Source organism: Carlito syrichta, unplaced genomic scaffold (genome assembly GCF_000164805.1).
Source record: "Carlito syrichta isolate Samal-C Ts95f unplaced genomic scaffold, Tarsius_syrichta-2.0.1 Scaffold309703, whole genome shotgun sequence".
Lineage (NCBI taxonomy): Eukaryota > Metazoa > Chordata > Mammalia > Primates > Tarsiidae > Carlito > Carlito syrichta.
In genome coordinates, this window is record NW_007253799.1 from 473,534 (window position 1) to 497,020 (window position 23,487).

At 41.7% G+C, this 23,487-nt stretch overlaps 1 protein-coding gene across 1 annotated transcript in view; it reads left to right on the forward strand.

Annotated features, from left to right (window-relative positions):
* Positions 1 to 23,227, forward strand: part of ZYG11B (zyg-11 family member B, cell cycle regulator) — a 65,034-nt gene extending 41,807 nt beyond the window's left edge. Inside the window, exons 8-14 of the mRNA XM_008067559.2 lie at positions 662 to 823; positions 933 to 980; positions 15,556 to 15,753; positions 15,896 to 15,948; positions 16,391 to 16,488; positions 21,356 to 22,109; positions 22,690 to 23,227. Of these exons, the coding sequence (XP_008065750.1) occupies positions 662 to 823; positions 933 to 980; positions 15,556 to 15,753; positions 15,896 to 15,948; positions 16,391 to 16,488; positions 21,356 to 21,546 (750 nt within the window). The 3' untranslated portion in view covers positions 21,547 to 22,109; positions 22,690 to 23,227. The remainder of the gene's footprint in view (positions 1 to 661; positions 824 to 932; positions 981 to 15,555; positions 15,754 to 15,895; positions 15,949 to 16,390; positions 16,489 to 21,355; positions 22,110 to 22,689) is intronic.
* The last annotated feature ends 260 nt before the right edge of the window (positions 23,228 to 23,487 follow it).

Consider the following 23,487-nt stretch of genomic DNA (forward strand, 5'->3'; position numbering starts at 1 on the left):
CAGCAGATGCCTGTAATTCCGGCTACTCGGAAGGCTGAGGTGGAAGGATCACCGGAGCCCAGCAGGTCGAGGCTATGGTGGCTGGGAGCGGCCACTGTACTCCAGTCTGGGCGACAGAGTGAGATTCCAACTCAAAAAAAAAAAAAAAAAAATTTATTTTTCCTGAATTTTATCTAACCTTTCGTAATAGTGTTCATTCATGTTTTCTTATGTCTGTTTTAGCAGAGCTTCCTTTTACCCCCCAAAATGTAGTCCAAAAGTGAGATTATGGACGCCTTATGGAGTTTTTAAACTATTTACCTTTCAAACTTAAACTTCTTAGGGTAAAGCTATGATAGAATTTACAAATGGAATTGCAAAGCTATTATCTTTACATTCAATATAAACTTTAAATTTCTTACCCTTGTGTGTAGTTTGCCTTTTCTTTTTTTCTTAAGGAAAACTTGAAGTTGGATAGAATTAAATCTTCCAATTTTTACTTTCTCTTACTACGTTGACTATGATAAAATTATTTAATATTTCTCAGACTCAATTTCTTCTCCTGAAAAATGAGGACAAACAGTACTATAATAAAGGGTATAATTTGCTGATCTTGCAGTTGTTATTACAAGTTGTAATAATAATTCAAAAGTGAAAAATTAATTATGTTTTCCTTTTTCAGCAACTTCTTCAAATAGTGAAGCAGAAAACCAATCAAAATTCAGTGGACACTACGTTGAAGTTTACTTTGAGTGCACTTTGGAACCTCACAGATGAGTCACCAACCACCTGTAGACACTTTATTGAAAATCAAGGGTTAGAACTCTTCATGAGAGTTCTAGAGGTTAGCATGGGATTTTAGATTAGAGTTTTTAATATGTATTGACTTATTTATATGTTTATTTGTTAAATTGGTTCTTTAGATACTTATATGTTTGTTTTTATTTTTACAGTCTTTTCCAACTGAGTCATCCATTCAACAAAAAGTTCTAGGACTTTTGGTAAGATATAAGCTTTTCTGCTGAGTTCAAGCTATAATTATTTTCTGTCTGAGGTAATACATTGAACATTTCCGCTGATATTTGTAATCACTTAATGACATTGGAAAATAAATACAATTATTAAATATGAAAAGTCTATACAACTATATACACATTAAGATTTTTGCCACATTAAAAGGAAAAATAGGCCAGGCTCGGTGGCTCAGTCTGTAATCCCGCGCCTTTGGGAGGCTGAGGTGAGTGGATTGCCTGAGCCCGCGGGTTCGAGACCCGCTTGGGCAGCGAGACCTCATCTCTACAATAAATCAAAAAATCAGCTAGGCATGGTAGCGCATGCCTGTAATTCCGGCTACTTGGAAGGCTGAGGTGGAAGGATTGCCGGAGCCCAGCAGGCGAGGCTGCGGTGGCCGGGCGCAGCCACTGCACTCCAGTCTGGGCGACCGAGTGAGACTCCAACTCACAAAAAAAAAAAAAAAAAAAGGAAAAATATATCAATTGAAAGGGTAAACAGAGGCAAAGTTTACCTTTCTCTTGCAACACAGAGAAAGTATTATTATCCACAGACAGAAAGGGGCCAATGTTCATAGGCAAACATGGCCCCAAAGGTTGGGGAGCTGGGTATATTTAAGGCCCTTGAAAGGGTCTTTGGGCTAAGAAGAAAGTTTAGAGATTGCATTCTTTGATGGAGATAACATAAGTCTTGTTTCTTTCTTTTTTTTGAGGCAGAGTCTCACTCTGTCTCCTAGGCTAGAGTGCAGCGGGACGCTCACAGCCAGCACAGCCTCGACCTGCTGGGCTCAGGTGATCCTTCTGCCTCAGCCTTCCAAGTAGCTGGAACTACAGGTGCACGCCACCAAGCCCGGCTAATTTTTTAATTAATTGTAGAGATGAGGTCTCGCCATATTGCCCAGGCTGATCTCAAACCTGGGACTCAGGCAATCCTCTTGCCTCTGCCTCCCAAAGTATTGGGATTACAGGCATGAGCCACCGCATTCAGTACTCATAAGTCTTGTTTCTAGACATCTCTAGGCAGCGATATCTTGTGACTCCAGGTGGTGGGCCAGAGGCTGGTTATGGAAGACTGATAACAATACACCATTACTGGAGACATAGATACTTAGAAGAACAATTAGGACTGGACATGCTTAAGTGACTTAAAATAATTACCAGGTCGTAAACCTGGTAGGCCGGTTCTATTTTTTGCTAATGATTAAGAGGTAAAAGAACTCTGAACATTTATCATAATACTATAAGAAAGGGACTGGCAGTAACAGGATATTGCCAAGGTAGGGGGCGGGGAACACAACATCAATAAGGGCACCTGAACTCAAACCAGGCAAAGTGGGGACCAAAGGGAGGCCCAAACTTTACCTGTACAATGACCACTTGTATACCTAATCCTGAATTATACCCCACATCTTTAAAAAAAAAAGAGGTAAAAGATTACACTATTTAGCAAAGTGCAGCAGGATTAGAGCCAAAACTAAAATAAAACTAAAATGACTGTACTACTTCCAGAATTATTTTACCAGTTGCTTCTATTCTAAATTTCTTGGAGTTCCTACCTTGCTTAAATATATATATACACTTTTCTCTCTAGTTTTTGATATTGTATAAAATTTCACATTGAGCATGTTTTACTTTGTTTTGGTTTTTTTGTTTGTTTGTTTTAGTCAGAGTCTCACTGTGTCGCCTATGGCCATCGCAGCCTTAATTTCCTGGGCTCAGGTGATCCTTCCGCCTCACCTTCCAGGTAGCTGGAACTACAGTCGTATGCCACCAGCAATTTTTTTTTTTAATTGGAGTCTCATTCCGTCACCCAGGCTGGAGTACAGTGGCATGCTCACAACCACCCAGTGTCAACCTGTTAGGCTTAGGCGATTCTTTCGCCTCAGCCTTCCAGGTAGCTAGAACTACAGGTGTGTACTACCACACCGGGCTAATTTTTTGATTTTTTTTTTTTTTTTTTTTTTTGAGTTGGAGTCTCACTCTGTCACCCAGGCTAGAGTTCAGTAGCATGCTCTTGGCCATCACAACCCCAGCCTGCTGGGCTCAGGCGATCCTTCAACCTCAGCCTTCCAAGTACGTGGAACTACATATGCTCGACTAGTTTTTTTGATTTATTGTAGAGATGAGGTCTCACCAAGTTGCCCAGGCTGGTCACGAACCCCTGGACTCAGGCAGTCATCTTACCTCTGCCTCCCAATGTGCTGGGATTACAGACATGAGCCACCGCACCTGGCTGATTTAAAGATTTTTAAGATAATTTGTGATATTGATTCTAATTCAGTTCTTTGTGGTTAGAGAATATGCTTTGTTTGATTTGAATCCTTCTGAGTTTATTGAGACTTGTGTATGGTCAAGAATATGATCTATTTTGATGTATTTTCCACGTGCACTTGAGAGCAATGTATATTGTGCTGTTGGGTATAGTGTTCCATAATTGACAATTAGGTCTAGTTGGTTGATACTACACTAGACTACCACATCCTTACTAATATTTCCCCTACTTGTTCTATCCATTTTTGACAAAGGAGTTTTGAAATCTCTGACTATAATTGTGGATTTATCTGTTTCTCCTCACAATTCCATCAATTTTTGCTTCATGTATTTTAAAACTCTTAGAATTATGATTATGTTCTCCTGATGAATGAATTCTTTTACCATTTTGAAATGACTTTTTTTCCTGGTAATATCTTTTTCTTTGAAGTCTACTTTGATATTAATTTAGCCATTCTGGGTTTCTTTTGACTAGTGTTAGCATGGTATTTCTGTTTTCATCCTTTACTTTTAACCTATACTTGTCTTTATATTTAATGTGTGTTTTTTGTAGATAGCATATATTTTGTATCCTGCTTTTTTATCCAGTTTGAAAATCTCTTTTTATTTAGAGTATTAGGACCATTTACATTTACTGTGATCTTTAAAAATTTATAAATAATTGTATGTATTTATGGAGTACAACGATATTTTGATGTTTGTATACATTGTGGAATGATTAAATCAAGCTAATTAATATGTTCATCACCTCAAATACTTACTTTTTATAGTGAGAGCATTTAGAATGTGCTCTTAGCAATTTTGAAATATATAGTACATTTTTATTTACTGTAGTAACTGTGTTGGGCAATAGATTTCAAAAATTTATTCCTTCTAACTGAAACTTTGTATCCTTTAACCAACATCTCTCCATTCTCCCTGGCCCCCAACCTCTGGTTACCCCATTCTACTCTCTACAACTATCAGCTTGACATTTTATTCTTTATTTATTTTCTCTTTTTTTCTGAGTTTAAGTCTCATTCTGTCACCCAGGCTGGAGTGTAGTGGCATGATTACAACTCACCACAGCCTTGACCTCCAGGGTGCAGGATATCCTTAAGCCTCAGCCTCCTGAATAGCTGGGTCTATAGATGTGCTACCACACCTGGCTCATTATTTAATTTTTTTTTTAGAGGTGAGGTCTTTCTATATTGCCTAGGATGCTCTCAAACTCCTGGGCTCAAGCAGTCCTCCTGCCTTGGCCTCCCAAAATGCTGGGATCACAGACATGAACTGTGAGAAACAAACTCACTCTTCCAAAATCAATGGATGGACCCGGAGACGCGGAATGCCGCAGTAGTGTGACTTTAATGGCAGTCTTGCAAAATCAGGTATCTGGTAGGCAGGCATACTTGGAAAGATTACAACAAACAATTTATTCCCTAGCGTGCAAGTCCCTCCCCCATTTCCTCATTGGCTGAGTACTGTGAGGTGTAGAGTCTTTGCAGACATCACTTAAGTTTTACTATTCTTTTGAAAGGTGCTGGATTGAATAAGGTGTCGTGTCCCCCCTGTTGGTGGGTTTGTGGGGCATTATTGGTTCCTTGGCCCCTTGGGCCATTGGTTTTGGCAGACTTTCTTGAGGGGAGGAAGTTGTTCAGTAAAAGCTTTCTTGCTAGTTTATTCTTCACGCCATCAGGCAAGTTTGGCTGTTAGTAATTTTCCCTTCAAAGCTATCTACTTAGTCTGAAAATGGACCACCTTAAGTCTTTGTTTCTTACATGAGCCACTGCACCCAGTCAACATTTTAGATTCCACATATAAGTGAGATAGTTTAATATTTATCTTTCTGTGTCTGGCTTATTTGACTTAGGATAATATCCGTCACTTTCATCAAGGTTGTCGCAAATGACAAGTTTTCCTTCTTTTTTTTTTTTTGAGTTGGAGTCTCACTTGGTCGCCCAGACTGGAGTGCAGTGGCCGCTCCCGGCCACCGCAGCCTCGACCTGCTGGGCTCTGGCGATCCTTCCGCCTCAGCCTTCCAAGTATCCGGAATTACAGGCATGTGCTACCACGCCCGGCTGATTTTTTTGATTTATTGTAGAGATGAGGTCTCGCTGCCCAGGCGGGTCTCGAACCCGCGGGCTCAGGCAATCCACTCACCTCAGCCTCCCAAAGGCACGGGATTACAGGCTGAGCCACCGAGCCCGGCTAGGTTTTCCTTCTTTTTTAAGGTTAAGTTATATTCCATTGTTTATGCATACCACATTTTGCTTATTCCTTCATCCCTTGATAGATACTTAGGTTGACTCAATGACTTGACTACTGTGAATAACGCTACAATAAATATGAGAGTGCATGTATCTCTTCGACACACTGATTTCAATTCATTTAGCTATATACCCTACAGTAGGCTTGCTGGATCATATGGTAGTTCTACTTTTAGTTTTTTCATTAATATGATTTTGATATGGTTAAATTTGAGTTCATCACCTTGGTATTGTTTTCTGTCCCATCTGTTCTTTATTTTCTTCCCTTTTTCTGCCTTCTTTTGGTTTGAATATTTGTTATGATTCCATTTTATCTCCTTGCTTGGCTTAATGGCTATTTATCTTTGCATTATTGCTATTATTATTATTATTTTGAATTGGAGTCTCACCCTACTGCCCAGGCTAGAGTGCAGTGGCACACTTAAGGCTACTGCAACCTCAACCTGTTAGGCTCAGGCGATCCTTTAGCCTCAGCCTTCTGAGTAGCTCGAACTACAGGCACATACCACAAGTCTAGCTAATTTTTTGATTTATTGTAGAGATTAGATCTCTCTTTTTTTTTTTCAGTCAGAGTCTCATTCTCTCACCCAGGCTGGAGTTCAGAGTCTCATTCTCTCACCCAGGCACGCTCATGGCCACCATAGCCTCGACCTGCCAAGCTCAGGTGATCCTTCTGCTTTAGCCTTCCAGGTAGCTGGAACTACAGGTACACACCACCACACCTGGCTAATTTTTTGATTTATTGTAGAAATGAGGTCTTGCCAAGTTGCCCAGGCTAGCCTCGAACCTGTGGACTCAGGCAATCCTCTCACCTCGGCCTCCCAAATTGCTGGGATTATAGGCATGAGCCACTGTGCCTGGTCTGAAATAATTGTTAATAACTATTTTAATACCCTTCTCTGCTCATTTTAACATCTCTGTCAGTTTTGGTCAGTTTCACATGATTAATTATTCTCTTCATTATGAGTCATGTTTTCCTGATGCTTTGTATGCTTGGGTTTTGTGTTTTAAAAACTTCATTGATGGGCATGGTTGCTTATGCCTGTAATTCCAGCACTTTGGGAGATGGAGGCAAGAGGATTGCCTGAGTCCAGGGGTTCAAGACCAGCCTGGACAACTTGACGAGATCTCATCTCTACAATAAATCAAAAAGCCAGGCTCGGTGGCTCAGCCTGTAATCCCGCGCCTTTGGGAGGCTGAGGTGAGTGGATTGCCTGAGCCCGTGGGTTTGAAACCCGCCTGGGCAACTTGGCGAGACCTCATCTCTACAATAAATCAAAAAATCAGCCGGGCCTGGTAGCGCATGCCTGTAATTCCGGCTACTCGGAAGGCTGAGGCGGAAGGATCGCTGGAGCCCAGCAGGTCGAGGCTGCGGTGGCCGGGAGCAGCCACTGCATTCCAGTCTGGGTGAAGAGTGAGACTCCAACTCAAAAAAAAAAATAAAAAAATTAGCTAGGCATGGTGGCACATGCCTGTAGCTCCACCTACTTGGAAGCCTAAAATGGAAGGATCGCCGAAGCCCAGCAGGTCAAGGCTGTGGTGGCCGTGAGCATTCCACTGCACTTTAGCCTGGGCAGCAGAGTTGAGACCTCAACTCAAAAAAAAAAAAGTGTTGTTTTTGAAATTATGGTAAAATGCACATAACATAAAATCATCTTAGCTATTTTTACGTATTCAGTTCAGTGGTTGTGCAACCATCACCACCACCCATCTCCATAATTATTTTCATCGTGTAAAACTGAAACTCTGTAACCATTAACTCTCTATTCCTCCTTTCTACAGCCCCTGGCCACCACCATTCTATGTTCTATCTCTGTGATTTTAACTACTCTACTTCATATAGGTAGAATCATATAGTATTTGTCCTTTTGAGACTAGCTTGTTTAACTTAGCAGAATATCCTCAAGATTCATCTATGTTGTAGCGTATGTCAGAATTTCCCTCCTTTTAAAACTGAATAATATTCCATTGTATGTATAGACCATATTTTCCTTCTCCATCCCTCTGTTCTTGAGTACTTGGGTTGCTTCTACATTTTAGCTGTTGTGAATAATGCTCCTGTAAAGATGGGTATGCGAATATCTTTTCAAGACCCTACTTTTTTTTTGTTTTTTGTTTTTTTTTGAGTTGGAGTCTCACTCTGTCGCCCAGACTGGAGTGCAGTGGCCGCTCCCGGCCACCACAGCCTCGACCTGCTGGGCTCTGGTGATCCTTCCGCCTCAGCCTTCCAAGTAGCCAGAACTACAGGCGTGCGCTACCATGCCCGGCTAATTTTTTATTTATTGTAGCGATGAGGTCTCGCCAAGTTGCCTGGGTGGGTCTCAAAGCCACGGGCTCAGGCAATCCACTCACTTCAGCCTCCCAAAGGCGTGGGATTGCAGGCTGAGCCACCGAGCCCGGCTTCAAGACCCTACTTTTTAATTCCTTTTTTTTTGACACCCAGGCTGGAGTGCAATGGCATGCTCGTGACTACCGCTACCTCGATCTCCTGGGCTCAGGCAAATCCTTCTGCCTTAGCTTCCCAAGTAGCTGGAACTATACAGCTACACGCCACCAGGCCCAGCTAATTTTTCTTGATTTATTGTTAAAGATGAGGTCTCCCTAAGTTGCCCAGGCTGGTCTCGGACCCCTGGGCTCAGGCAGTCTTCTCGGTTCCGCCTCCCAAAGTACTGGGATTATAGGTATGAGCCACCACACCCGGCTACTTTAAATTCTTTTGGGTCTATATTCAGAAGTAGAATTGCTGTATCATTTGATAATTCTACTTTTGAATTTTGAGGAACCCCCATACTGTTTTGTATAGTGACTGTATCATTTTACATTCCCACCAACAGTGCACAAGAGTTCCAATTTCTCTGCATGCTTACGAGCACTATTTTCTGGTTTTTTTAAATACTTTTTTTTCTTCTTTTTCTTTTTTTTGAGTTAGAGTCTCACTGTTGCCCAGACTGGAGTGCAGTAGCCACTCCCGGCCACCGCAGCCTTGACCTGCGGGCTCCGGCAATCCTTCCGCCTCAGCCTTCCAAGTAGCTGGAACTAGGCACGCGCTACCGTGCCCGGCTAATTTTTTTTTGATTTATTGTAGAAATGAGGTCTCACCTGTCCAGGCGGGTCTCAAACCCGCGGGCTCAGGCAATCCACTCACAGCCTCCCAAAGGTGCGGGATTACAGGCTTAGCCACCGAGCCCAGCAAATACTTTTTTTTCTAATTTTTATTTTATTTTATTTATTTATTTATTTTATTAGAAATGAGGTTTCACCATGTTGCCCAGGCTGGTCTTGAGTTCCTGAGCGCAGGCAATCCTCTTCCCAAGGCCTCTCAAAGTGTTGACATTACAGGCGTGAGCTACTATACCTGGCTCTGTTTTTTTTTTTTTTTGATAGTAGCCATTCTAATTGGGGTAAGGTGGTATCTTTGTAGTTTTGATTTGTATTTCTCTAATGATTGTGATGTTGAGCATCTTTTCATGTGTTTATTGGCTACTTGTATGTCTTCTTTGGAGAAATACTTATTGAGGTCCTTTCCTTATTTTTTAACCAGGAAGAACAAATCCGTTTCTAGGGGAATAAATGAGAGATAAGAGAGTTTGTGATGATGTTTGTTTGTGTGCATGCCAGTGGTCTTCTCTGTTATTTTTATCCTGGCCAGAATTTCTCCTGAAAGGGGATTCGTGGCAGCCTCACTCTCAGAAGTTTCTGCATTTTTTGTGAGATAAAGAAAACTCTGGGAAGGCTTCTTTCTATATATATTGAATCTCAAGTGTGTTTTACCTGACACTGGATCCTGATCTCCCTTTTCTTAGAGCATTAGCTTAGGAAGCTTATAATTATAAATTCTTTCTCTATTTCTTTTAAATGTATGTAAATTTTTTCCCACCCTCTTGCCAGTGTTACAACCTAGGAAATGTCTTTCTCAAGGACCTAGGAACCATCTTTTTGAAATGTGAACATTAAAAGAGATAGTATGCCAATCTCCCTGTCCCTGGGAGGCTAAGGCATAATTTCAAAGGGCACCAGTTAGCAAACAAGGAATGGCCTAATCACAGAGAAAAATATTTGCAAACTCAGACATAACTCAATGTGCTTGACATATCCCATTGATCAACCTCCCTGTAATGTCCTCCAGTAACTTTTCCACCATCTCATCCCAGTGTTTAAAACCTCTCTACCTTCACCCTGTAGTCCCAGCTACTTTAGAGGGGGAGGTGGAAGAATGACTTGAGCCCAGGAGTTCAAGTCTGGCCTGGGCAACATAGGGAGACCTAGTGCCTTCTAAAAAAAAATTAAATTAAAACTCTTGCTGGGCATGGTGGCTCATGCCTGCAATTCCAGCACTTTGGAAGGCCCAGGTGAGAGGATTGCCTGACCCCCCAGGTTCGAGACCAGCCTGGGCAACTCTGGAAGACCTCATTTCTACACTCAGTCAAAACATTAGCCAGGCGTGTAGTTCCAGCTACTTGAAAGGCTGAGGCGGAAGGATCGCCTGAGCCCAGCAGGTTGAGGCTGTGGTGGCTACAAGCGTGCCACTTAACTCCAGCCTGGGTGACAGAGTAAGACTCCAACTCAAAACAAAAAAAGTAAAACTCTCCACCTTTTTTCAGGAGAGTTACCTATCTGTAGTTGGTTTGTACTCTCTTCTATTGCTGATAATAGTATCACAATAAAATTGATTTCTGTTTATTTTGTCCAATGTGATTTTTCATTAACAAGAAACATCCTTGCCTCCTTCCCAGTCTTAGGGGGAAAATATTTAGTCTCTCACCATTAAATTTGATTTTTTTTGATGTTAGGTATAGATTTTTTTTAAAAATATGGAATGCTTCACGAATTTGCATGTCATCCTTGCGCAGGGGCCATGCTAATCTTCTCTGTATTGTTCCAATTTTAGTATATGTACTGCCGAAGGAAGCACAGGTATAGATTTTTAATAAATTTTTTTTTTTTTTTGAGTCGGAGTCTCACTCACTGTCGTGCAGGCTGGATTGCAGTGGCATGCTTATGGCCACTGCAGCCTCGACCTGCTGGGCTCAGGTGATACTTCTTCCTCAGCCTTTCAGGTAGCTGGAACCACAGGTGTGTACCACCACGCCTGGCTAATTTTTAAATTTATTATAGAGGCAAAGTCTCGACAAGTTGCCCAGGTTGGTCTCAAACCCCTGGACTCAGGCAGTTCTCTCACCTCTACCTTCTAAAGTGCTGGGATTACAGGTGTGAGCCACCACATCCAGCCATTGTTTTGTTTTTATCATGAACGAGTATTGGAGTTTGTCAAATGCTTTCTCTTTAACTTAAAAAAAATTTTTTTTTTTTTTTTTGTAAAAGCCATGTAACACAAAATAATAACACTTCATTTCCTCCCTCCTCCAGTCCCTGGCAACCAACATTCTGTTTTCTGTCTTTCTGATTTTGACACCTCCAACAATCTCATATATGTGGAATCATACAGTATTTGTCTTTTTTTTATGATTGGGTTATTTAACTTGCACAGTGTCCTCAAGCTTCATCCATGTTGTAGGATATGTCAGAATTTCCTCCCTTTGTAAAGCTGAATGATATTTTATTGAATGTATATTCTACATTTTCTTTATCTATCCATCTTTCAACAGACACTTGGGTTGCTTATGTTTTAGCTATTGTGAATAATGCTGCTATGAATATGGATGTACAAATGTCTCTTTCAAACTCTGCTTTCAGCCGGGCATGGTGGCTCACACCTGTCATCCCAGCACTTTGGGAGGCTGAGGCAGGAGGATCACTTGAGGCCAGGAGTTTGAGACCAGCCTGGGCAACAGAGTAAGACCTTGTCTCTACAGAAAACAATAAATAAATAAGAAAGAAAATGAAAAAGGAAAAAAAAATACCCTGCTTTCACTTCTTTTGGTATATACCCAGAAGTGTAATTGCTGCCTCATATACATGGTATTCTTTTTTTTTTTGAGTTGGAGTCTCACTCTGTCACCCAGGCTAGAGTGCAGTGGAACACTCACGGCCTCCCCAGCATTGACCTACTGGGCACCGGCGATCCTTCCACCTCAGCCTTCCAAGTAGCCGGAACTACAGGGGCATGCTACCACACCTGGCTAATATTTGATTTATTGTAGAGTCAAGGTTTCGCCAAGCTGCCTGGGCTGGTCTCGAACCTGTGGGCTCAGGCAATCCACTCGCCTCAGCCTCCCAAAGTGCTAGGATTACAGACTGAGCCACTGAACCTGGCCAGTAATTCTATTTTTAATTTTTTTTAGGAAGTGCCATGCGGTTTTCCACAGTGGCTATATAATTTTACTTTCCCACCAATACTTCACGTTCTAATTTCTTCATATTCTCACCAGCACTTGTTATTTTCTAGTTTTTGTTGTTGTTGTTGTTGTTAGTAGCCATTCTAATGGATGCAAAGTAATATCTCATCATTTTGGTTTACATTTCTCTAATGATTAGTGATGTTGAGCATCTTTTAATGTGTTTATTGACTTTTGTATGTTTCTTTAGAGAAATATCTTTTCAAGTCCTATTCCTATTTTAAAATTGGAGGAGTTTTTGTTGTTGTTGAGTTTTAGGGGTTTGCTGTGTAGTCTGAATATTAATCCCTTATCATATGTGTGATTAGCAAATATTTTCTCCCATTCTGCTTGGTAGTTTTGGATTGGATCCCAGACGTTGGGAATTTCACCTTTTTGGATATGAATATTTTTTTATTTTTATGAATATTCTTGAGCTTTGTTCTGGCATAGAGTTAACTTACTTTTAAACAGTTTGATCATTTGAGTCTGCTTTTATGATTTATTAGGAGGTTACAGAGCAGTGATCAGGCTAGGGCTAATTATTCTCTACTGCTGAAACAAGGTCTTCCTGAGTACTCTCTCCAGTGCCCTGTGAATGAAGAGTTTTTTTATACCTGATGGTAAGAACAAGCTCCATTCCTGGTTCTGTGTGAGCACTCTGCACTTTTCTCTAATTCTTTTTGGTGGTTCTTTTTGTGCCCTCAGATAGTTTACTCATGTTCATGCTCTGATCAGTACTCTGCTGAATTTGCTGAATTGAATGGGACTCTGCAGATCTCTGGATTCTCTCTCTTTTTTTTTCCTGAGTAGGAGTCTCTGTCACCCAGGCTGGAGTGCAATATCATGCTCACGGCTACCATAGCCTCGACCTGCTGAGCTCAGGCAATCCTTCCGCCTCAATATTCCAAGTAGCTGGACACAAGCATGCGCCACCACACAAGGCTGATTTTCTTTTCTTTTTTTTTTTGAGTGGGAGTCTCACTTTGTCATCCAGGCTGGAATGCAGTGGCACACGCTCATGGCCACCACAGCCTCCACCAGGTGGGCTCAGGCAATCCTTCCACCTCAGCCTTTCAAGTAGCTGGAACTATAGGCTTGCACCACCACAGGCCCAGTTAATTTTTTGATTTATTGTAGAGACGAGGTCTCACCATGTTGCCCAGGCTGGTCTTGAACCCCTGGGCTCAGGCAATCCTTTCACCTCCGACTCCCGAAGTGCTGGGATTACAAACGTGAGCCACTGTGCCTGGTCTGATTTTTTTATTTATTGTAGAGACAGTGTCTCCCCAAGTTGCCCAAGCTGGTCTCGAACCTTTGGGCTCAGGCAATACTTTCACCTTGGCCTCCCAAGCTGCTGGGATTACAGGTATGAGCCACTGCGCCCAGCTGAATTCTCTTTCTGTGCAGTTTTCTTCTCCCTGGTGTACTGTCCTATGAATCACCTTAGTCTCTGCAGACTCTTAGCTTCATCTCCTCTGCTCCATGAGTTCACTGGACTCTACTTCATTTCTATGTCCCTGTGCCACAACCTGGAAACTCAAGGGAATATTTCACTTTGTTTTCCATCTCTGAAAATCGATGTCCTTTATTGCCTAATGTCTAGTATCTTGAAAACTGCTGTTTCATGTTTAATTGGTTTTTTTTTTTTAGTTGTTTCAGGCAGAAGTTTAAATCTGACCATTTTTACTCATCTCAGCCAAAAACAGGATTCCTTGTCAATCTTCAGTAAAATAGATTTTCTTTTTAGGGAGTAGAGGGAGCAGTTAGGATCTTGCTCTGTTGCCTAGGCTGGATTGCAGTGGCGCAATCACAGATCACTGCAACCTCGACCTCCTAGGCTCAAGCAATTCCCCCACCTCAACCTCTTGAGTAGTTGGGACCACAGGCATGTGCCACCATGCCCAGCTAATTTTTTAACTTTTTATAGAGACAAGGTCTCACTTTGTTGCCCAGGCTGGTCTCAAACTCCTTGGCTCAAGTAATTCTCCTGCCCTGTTCTCCCAGAGTTCTGGGATTACAGACATGAGCTACCATAGCCAGCCCAATAAAATATATTTTAAAATGAGAATATAAAATGAGGTTTTTATATTTACTCACATATTCCTCACTCTTTTTTTTTTTTTTTTTTGGCATGTCTTACCCTGTAGGTATGCTGACAGTGAGTTTTCACTCAGATTTTATTTCTTTTGGTTTATGGTTTTCATCAAACTTGGAAAATTTCTGGCCATTATTTCTTCAAATTTCATTTTTCATACCCTCTCTACTCTCCTGTCCTTCTATGACTTCAATTACCAGTATGTTAGTCTTGATATTGTCCCACAGGTCAAAGAATTCCTTCACTAGATTTTTTTCTAGTGGGGTTTGCCCCCCCCGTACTTTTGTTGTTTGGATGTTTTCTATTCCTGTGTTTTTTAGTTCACTAAAATTTTTTTTTTTTTTTGAGTTGGAGTCTTACTCTGTCACCTAGACTGGAGTGCAGTGGGATGCTCCTGGCCACTGCAGCCTCAACCTGCCGGGCTCCGGTGATCCTTCTGCCTTAGCCTTGCAAGTAGCTGGAACTACAGGCACACGCTACCATTCCCGGCTATTTTTTTTTTTTTATTTATTGTAGAGATGAGGTCTCGCCAAGTTGCCCAGGCGGGTCTTGAACCCGTGGGCTCAGGCAAGCCACTCACCTCAGTCTCCCAAAGTGTGGGATTACAGGCTGAGCCACTGAGCCTGGCTTTTTTTTTTTTTTTTTTTTAGATTTAGGGGGTATATATGCATGTATATTAGTGGGTGTGGTTTAGAGAAAGAAAAATAAGTGACATTTAGGTCTTTTCTATATCTTCTTTTTCCTTTCCTCGTGTTTATGCTTTTATTTCATCTGAATTATATTTATTTTAGCTTTTTTTTTTGAGTTGGAGTCTCACTCTGTGGCCCAGGCTGGAGTACAGAGGCACACTCACAGCCACTGGCAACCTCGACCTGCTGGGCTCTGGCAATACTTCCGCCTCAACCTTCCAAGTAGCTGGAACTACAGGGGCACACTACCATACCCAGCTAATTTTTTGATTTATTGTAGAGATGAGTTCTTGCCAAGTTGCCCAGGCTGTTCTTGAACCTGTGGGCTCAGGCAATCCTCTAACCTTAACCTCCCAAAGTGCTGGGATTATAGGTGTGAGCCACTACGCCCACCTTTTTTTTTTTTTAGTATAATTTTTTTTTTTCCCCTAGTACTCTGCTACAAAGTTTTTTGGTTTTTTGGGTTTTTTTTTTTGTTTTTTTTTTTTGAGTTGGAGTCTTACTCCATCACCCAGGCTGGAGTCAGTGTCACCCTCAGGGCCATCTCAGCGTTGACCTGCTGGGCTCAGGCAATCCTTCCACCTCAACCTTCCAAGCAGCTGGAACTACAGGCATGCAATACCCTGCCTGGTTAACTTTTTTTATTTATAATTTTTAATTTTTTGATTGCGGGCTCAGGCAATCACCTCACCTCGGCCTCCCAAAGTGCTGGGATTACACGCTTGAGTCACCACGTCTGGCCTACTACAAAGTTTTGTAGCTTGGCCACCGTGTACTATGATCTCTGTCTCAACAAAACTGCTACATTCTCTTTGGGTTTTCCTTACATTAATTGCAGTCTGGGAACTGCCCCATTTGAATACTTTCCCTCAGGGAAATACTTTTCACTTACCTTCCTGCATTGCCTGTTGCCCAGTGTCTGAAAACAGTTGTCTTAACCATTTTCTATACATACTACTTTAATTTTTACATCTTTTTTTCCAGAACAATATTGCTGAAGTACAAGAATTGCATTCTGAACTAATGTGGAAGGATTTTATAGACCACATCAGTAGTCTCCTACACAGTGTTGAAGTGGAAGTCAGTTACTTCGCAGCTGGAATTATTGCCCATTTAATATCCAGAGGTGAACAAGCTTGGACATTGAGCCGAAGCCAGAGGAATTCTCTTCTGGATGACTTGGTAGGGTCCTGGTGTTCTCTGGAAACATACAAACAGACAATGTTCATAGTGATTAAACTATCAAAGCCTCATAATGTAATAAATGATGCAATGCTAAATAAATATTTTAATAATCCTTTCTTGTGTGTTTTGTGTCTTCCAGCATTCAGCTATTTTGAAATGGCCAACTCCAGAGTGTGAGATGGTAGCATACAGGTAATTACTATGATAATTAATATTAAGCCAATAACCTAGCTATTTTGCTTGCCTGGAGATCATTCCTGGCCAGGCACCGTGGCTCATGCCTGTAATCCCAGCACTTTGGGAGGCAGAGGCAAGCAGGTCAAGGTTGCAGTGGCCATGAGCGTGCTACTGCACCCCAGCCTGGGGGACACAATGAGACTTACTCAAAAAAAAAAGTTTTTTTTCTTTTTTTTAATACTATGTTCTACTCACCTCCCATCTTCTGTACTAATACATGTCTGAATGCAATCTTTTCTGAAATGACTGAGACAAAGGAAACATGTTCTGTAGTTCATTTATATTAGTCTAGATATAACAGAACAAAATTTTGAAAATGAAAAGTTTAGGAATCACTACTTTAGAAATGATGCTAAGTATGGAATGTAACTTTGATTCTTTTCCTTTGAACCTCTAGGTCCTTTAATCCATTTTTCCCATTACTTGGCTGTTTCACAACACCAGGAGTCCAACTATGGGCAGTTTGGGCCATGCAACATGTCTGCAGCAAGAATCGTATGTAACACAAAAGAGAACAATGTTTTTCTTTTTCAAATAAAATTCTCCTTTCACAGCATAGCCTTTTCTAAATTGTATATTTAAATGATTTTTAAGGACACTGACTTTTAAAGATACAACGTAAGATAATCTTAGATTATAAAATAAATATATTCCTTCCAAATGACTTTGGCAGTACTGAATGACGGTGGTGAATGAGATGTTGTTCTAACCTCATGGAATTTAAAGATTAAGAGCCCACAGTGAGCTGGGCGTGGTAGCTTATGCCTGTAGTCCCAGCACTTTGGGAGATGGAGGCGAGAGGATTGTCTGAGCCCAGGGGTTGGAGACCAGCCTGGGCAACTTGGCGACACCTTGTCTCTAAAATAAATCCTAAGAAGGTAGCTGGGTGTGGTGGTACGAATGTGTAGTTCCAGCTACTTGGAAGGCTAAGACAGAAGGATTGCCTGAGCACAGCAGGTCAAGGCTGCAGTGGCTGTGAGCATTCCACTCCAGTCTAGGCAATAGAGGGAGAGTCTGACTCAAAAAAAAAGCCCACAGTGAGTTCATTTGTTGACTAAAAGGTCATAAGTAGATCCACTGCTTATGGTACATTCTAGTGCCCATGTCTCATTCACCCAAACTTCTGTTGTTCAAGATGTCACTCTGAGTACCCATGGTCTCTGGAGAAACAAAGCATTAGAATCAGTTTCCATATTATTCTTTTTTAAAAGTTGTGATATGACTTTTTCAGTTATTTATTAATATTCAAATTATTTGAAATAAGAAACACATAGAACATACTTAGTAAAATCCCATAGAATTTACAAAAGGACAACTAAATCTCTAATAAGTGAGTTTAGCAAATTTCCAGGATACAAGATCAGCATATACAGATCTGCTACGTCTGTATCCTAGCAACAACAAATGTAAATAGAAAGATGACATTTATCGTTGCATTAAAAACTATAAAATACATAGGGATAGCTGACAAAGATACGCAAGATATGTGCACTGAAAATAACAAAGCATTGCTGAGAGGCATTAAAGGAAGCCTAACTAAATGGAATTTTCTACATAGGGGATTATGCTATCTGCGAATAAAAATAGTTTTACTGACAGGGTGATGGCTTGTGCTGGCAATCCCAGCACTTTGGAAGGCTTAGGTAGAAGGACTGCTTGAGCTCAGAAGTTCAAGACCAGCCTGGGAAGCACAAGGTTTCATCTCAAAAAAAATTTTTTTAGCTGGGCTCGGTGGCTCAGCCTATAATCCCGCGCCTTTGGGTGGCTGAGGTGAGTGGATTGCCTGAGCCCACGGGTTCGAGACCCGCCTGGGCAACTTGACGAGACCTCATCTCTACAATAAATAAAAAAAAAACTAGCCGGGCATGGTAGCGTACGCCTGTAGTTCCAGCTACTTGGAAGGCTGAGGCGGAAGAATCGCCAGAGCCCAGCAGGTTGCGGCTGCGGTGGCCGGGAGCGGCCACTGCACTCCAGTCTGGGCAACAGAGTGAGACTCCAACTCAAAAAAAATAATAATAAAAATAAATTTTTAAAATAAAATTCAAAAAAAAGTTTTACGTTATTCTTTTTTTAGGTTTTATTTGTTTACTTGTGTATTTTAGAAATAGGTTTGACAGTCGAGCTTGGTGGCTAAGCCTGTAATCCCACGCTTTGGGAGGCTGAGGTGAGTGGATGGCCTGAGCCCACGTGTTTGAGACCCGCCTGGGCAATTTGGCGAGACCTCATCTCTACAATAAATCAAAAAATTAGCTGGGCGTGGTAGCGTGCACCTGTAGTTCCAGCTACTTGGAAGGCTGAGGCAGAAGGATTGCCGGAGCCTAGTGGATCGAGGCTGCGGTGGCCGGGAGCGTGCCACTGTACTCCAGTCTGGGCGACTGAGTGGGACTCCAACTCAAAAAAAACAAAACAAAAGAAATAGGTGACCATGTTGCCCAGGCTGGTCTCAAACTCCATGACTCAAGTGATCCTCCCATCTCGGTGTCACAACCATGCTAAGCTTTGGTTGAGTTTTATTTTTATTGTCTTTTCCTTTATTCTTCCTTTCTTCCCTTTCTTTCCTTTCCTTTCTTTCCTTTCTTTCCTTTCTTTCCTTTCCCTTCCCTTCCCTCCCTCCCTCCCTCCCTCCCTCCCTCCCTCTCTCTCTCTCTCTCTCTCTCTCTTTCCTTCTTTCTTTCTTTTTTCTTTTTTTGTCAAAGTCTCACTGTGTCACCCAGGCTGGAGTGCAGTGACATGCTCAAGGCCACTGCATCCTCGACCTGCTGGGCTCAGGGGATCCCTCCGCCTCAACCTTCAAAGTAGTTGAAACTACAGGTACGTGCCACTGAGCTTGGCTAATTTTTTTAATTTATTGTAGAGACCAGATCTTATTATCTTGCCCAGGCTGGTCTTGAACTCCTGGGCTCAAGCAATCTTCCTGCCTCAGCCTCCCAAAGTGCTGGGATTACAGACAAGAGCCACTGTGCTCAGTTGTTTTTTTACAATTTAAATATAGACAGGGTCTGTGTTACTCAGGCTGGTCTTGAACTCCAGATTCAAACAATCCTCCTGATTCGACCACCAAAACTGCTAGAATTACAGGCATGAGCCACACACCTGGACTCTGATCCTGACTTTTTTTTGAGTAGGAGTCTCACTCTGTTATCCAGGCTGGAGTGTAGTAGCACACTCATGGCTACTGCAGCCTCGACCTGCTGGGCTCAGGTGATCCTTCCAGGTCAGCCTTCCAAGAAGTTGGAACCACAGGCATGCGCCACCATGCCTGGCTAATTTTTTTGATTTATTGTAGAGACAAGGTCTCGCCAAATTGCCCAGGCTGGTCTCGAATCCCTGGACTGAAGCAATCCTCTGGCCTCTGCCTCCCAAAGTGCTGGGATTACAAGCGTGAGCCACCACACCCAGCTTGATCCTGATTTTAATTTTGCTTTAATTTATACTTCTACTACTTGACTTCATGACATACTATAAAATTATAGTAATCGAGACAGTGTTTTTAGACAAAGAGTGCAATGGACCAGAATAGAAACTTCAGAAATATGCCAGGCGCGGTGGTGCCTGGGTTGAGGGGTGCAGGGGAGGCTGACTACAGAGGTATACAAGGAAACTTTCAGTTAATGAAAATATGCTCTAAACTAATTGTGCTGGTAGTTACACATGTATAATACATTTGTCAAAACTCATCAAACCGAAGATTTTAAATGGTTCATTTTATTTTGTGTAAATTATATTTTAATAAAAATGACTGAAACAAAGAACCTTGAAAAATCATATGTATAGCCGGGCTCAGTGGCTCAGCCTGTAATCTCAGCACTTTGGGAGGCCAAGGTGAGTGGATTGCCTGAGCCCATGGGTTTGAGATCAACCCGGGCAACTTGGCGAGAGCTTGTCTCTACAATAAAATAAAATATTGCCTTGGGAGGCCGAGGTGAGTGAATTTCCTGAGCCCACAGGTTCAAGACCCACCTGGGCAACTTGGCGAGACCTCATCTCTACAATAAATGAAAAAATTAGCCGGGCGTAGTAGCACGCACCTGTAGTTCCAGCTATTTGGAAGGCTGAGGTGGAAGGATTGCTGGAGCCCAGCAGTGAGACTCCAACTCAAAAAAAAAAAATGTGTAAAAAAGAAGAAATATCTTTAAAAACAAAAGACAATGCAATGTTTTGAAAATTTTCAAAATTGCATGTGCAGTATGAATACTATTAAGTTTTTTAAAAACATAGAAAATGTATAAAAATGTATAAAAAGCCAGGCGCGGTGGCTCAAACCTGTAGTCTCAGCACTTTGGGAGGCTGAGGTGAGAGGATTGCTCGAGCTCAGGGGTTCACGACCCGCCTGGGCAATTTGGCAAGACCTCACCTCTACAATACATCAAAAAAATAAGCCAGACATGGAAGCACACGCCTGTAGTTCCAGCTACTTGGAAGGCTGAAGCAGAAAGATTGCCTGAACTCAGCAGGTCGAGGCTGCGGGACCGTGAGCATGTCACTGCACTCCAGCCTGGACAACAGAGTGTGACTCCAACTAAAAAAAAAAAAAAAAAAAACAATTAAAAAAAGTATAAAAAGTATAACAGGCCAGGCTTGGTGGCTCAGCTTGTAATACCGTGCCTTAGGAGGCTGAGGAGAGTGGATTGTCTGAGCCCGCGGGTTCGAGACCCACCTGGGCAACTTGGCGAGCCCTCATCTCTACAATAAATCAAAAAACTAGCTGGGCATGGTAGCGTGCACCTGTCGTTCCAGCTACTTGGAAGGCTGAGGCGGAAGGATTGCCGGAGCCCAGCAGGTTGAGGCTTCAGTGGCCAGGAGCGGCCTCTGCACTCCAGTCTGGGCAACAGAGTGAGACTCCAACTCAAAAAATAAAAAATAAAAAAAAGTATAACAGCACTTATCTTATCTGCAATTTTGGTTCAAAGATAAGATACTAGTGATTCTGATCATTTTTATTTTTATTTTTTCAGATTGTGTATGTCTTGAGCTTAGAAAAATTAATTGAGCTATTTATTAATTTATTTAATACTATTGTCTATAGGCCTTGCATTGTAGATATAACATCATTATAGAGGTGTTTATCAAGTTGTAGCATGTTAGTGATCAATAATAAAGCAGTTATGGCCAGGTGTGGTGGCTCACGTCCGTAATCCCACCACTTGGGAGGCCGAGGCAGGAGGATTGCTTGAGTCCAAGAGTTCAAGACCAGCCTGGGCAACATAGCACGACTCCCATCTATCTCAGTTTTCAAAAAAATAATAAAAATCATAATAATATATAAATAAAACAGCTAAAAAAAAAGCCTGTAAGAACTCATTTTTTTGTGGGACAGTTTTTAAGAGTTTTAAGAAAAACCATTTCTCCTGTTTTCTTCCAGCTTCAAGGTATTGCAGCATGCTGATTGAAGAAGGAGGATTGCAGCATTTATACAACATCAAAGATCATGAACACACTGATCCCCACGTCCAGCAGATTGCTGTGGCCATCCTGGACAGCTTAGAAAAACATATTGTGCGCCATGGGAGGCCACCTCCCTGTAAAAAGCAGCCCCAGGCCAGACTAAATTGATAGCCATAGTTATTGGATAACTGGAACCCTTTTCGTAATTGGTCCATTTGGAATATCTTACCCTCTGTGCTGTTTGTGGGTTTCTATGACAGACAAGAGTCATAAGGTCAGTTTAGGATTGATAATGTACAGTACTGCCCATGTGAACAGTCTTTAATTTGTCTTGTGATTTTTAACTTATGAGGCAAAAAGGGTCTCTTCCTTTATTATTGCCTTTTAGGGAGTTTTCCACTTCTTTCAGTGTTTGAACTTACTTGTGCTTGAGATTCTACTGTTTTATGGTAAAGTTTGCACGCACCTTAGGCCAGACTTCTGATCTCAAAGTCCCTTCCAGTCAATTTGCAGCTTCATATAAGCTGTTAACCTGATTTCTGGCACTGCTTCAGTTGTAAATTTTTTACTGCTTCTGTATAAAATATCTTTATTCTGTGTATCTTTTATAAGATGTCCTTTTTAGTGTTGAAAGAATGGGAATCTGAGTCATCTCATTGTGGAAGTTAATTGCTGGCAGGAGCCTGATGGCTGGCAGAAAAGAATATTAGAAGAAAAACTATTAGCCAGGTGTAGTGGCTCGGACCTATAATCCCAGCACTTTGGGAGGCTGAGGTGAGAGGATTGCTTGAGGCCAGGAGTTCGAGACCAACCTGAGCAACAAAGCAAGGCCCCACCTCTATGAAATTTTTTTTTTAAATTAGCTGAGGCCGGGCACGGTGACTCAGCCTGTAATCCCAGCACTTTGGGAGGCCGAGGCGAGAGGATTGCCTGAGTCTGGGGTTTGAGACCAGCCTGGGCAACTTGGTGAGACCTCGTCTCTACAATAAATCACAAAAATTAGCCGAGCATGGTGGCGTGCGTCTGTAGTTCCAGCTACTTGGAAGGCTGAGGTGGAAGGATTGCCTGAACCCAGCAGGTCGAGGCTGTGGTGGCTGTGAGCATGCCACTGCACTCCAGTCTGGGCAACAGTGAGACTCCCAACTCAAAAAAAAAAAATTAGCTGAGTGTGGTCACATGTGCCTGTAGTCCCAGCTACTCAGGAGGCTGAGGCAGGAAAATGGCTTGAGCCCAGGAGTTTGAGGCTGCAGTAAGCTGTAAGACCCTGTCTCAAAAAAGAGAGAGAGGGAGAGAGAGAGAAACTATTAAGAGATAACAGAGTTTAGGAACTAGGAATTGTTTTCATGGTCTACCTTTTAAAATGGGGCAGTCTGTCCTTCTGGAGCACCCACCTTTCTTGAGGCTGTGAGCAGAAGCTTGTTTTCCATATTTACACCTGGAAGCATGGACTGCTACTTTCTGCACAATCTGCCAGTTACCCTCTAGAAACATTTCTCCAAATATCACAGTGTAAAATATTACACCATTCTGTGTTAATGACTAACTGTCCGAATCTATGTATGTCATATTGTTGTGAAAATGTGAATTTAAAAAAATTATCTCTGGTTAAAACTGGCCATTCTTTTCCCTCCGATTCAAAGTTATTTTTGTTCCGTGGAAGAGAGGCTGCAACATGGTGTTACCCTGCTCAGTTAAAATACTACTGACAACAGTCAATTTTGCCATGAAAAGTTAAAATTTCTCTTGTTGAAAATACATGTGTCTCCTTAATGTGTTCATGTTGGAGAAAGATGTCCACATTTCACTGCCAAAAATGAAAGAAAAATTAAACTTTTGTTAAATGGTTAAATGTAATGATTCTACTTGTAGTACGTAACACCAAATATTTTTAATGGGTTATTTTTTAGACAATTACCTTTCCTTTAAGAAACATGATACAGTATAGTAAAGAATCAGTTATCATTTTATCAATAATAACATTGGGAGACAGCAAGTCACCAAGAATCTTGATTTTAATTTAAAATTTTACTTTGTGAATAAGGTTAATCTGCAATTTCAGATGACTAAACTTTTTTTGTGTAGATGACCAAAATGTTTTCAATGAAATTT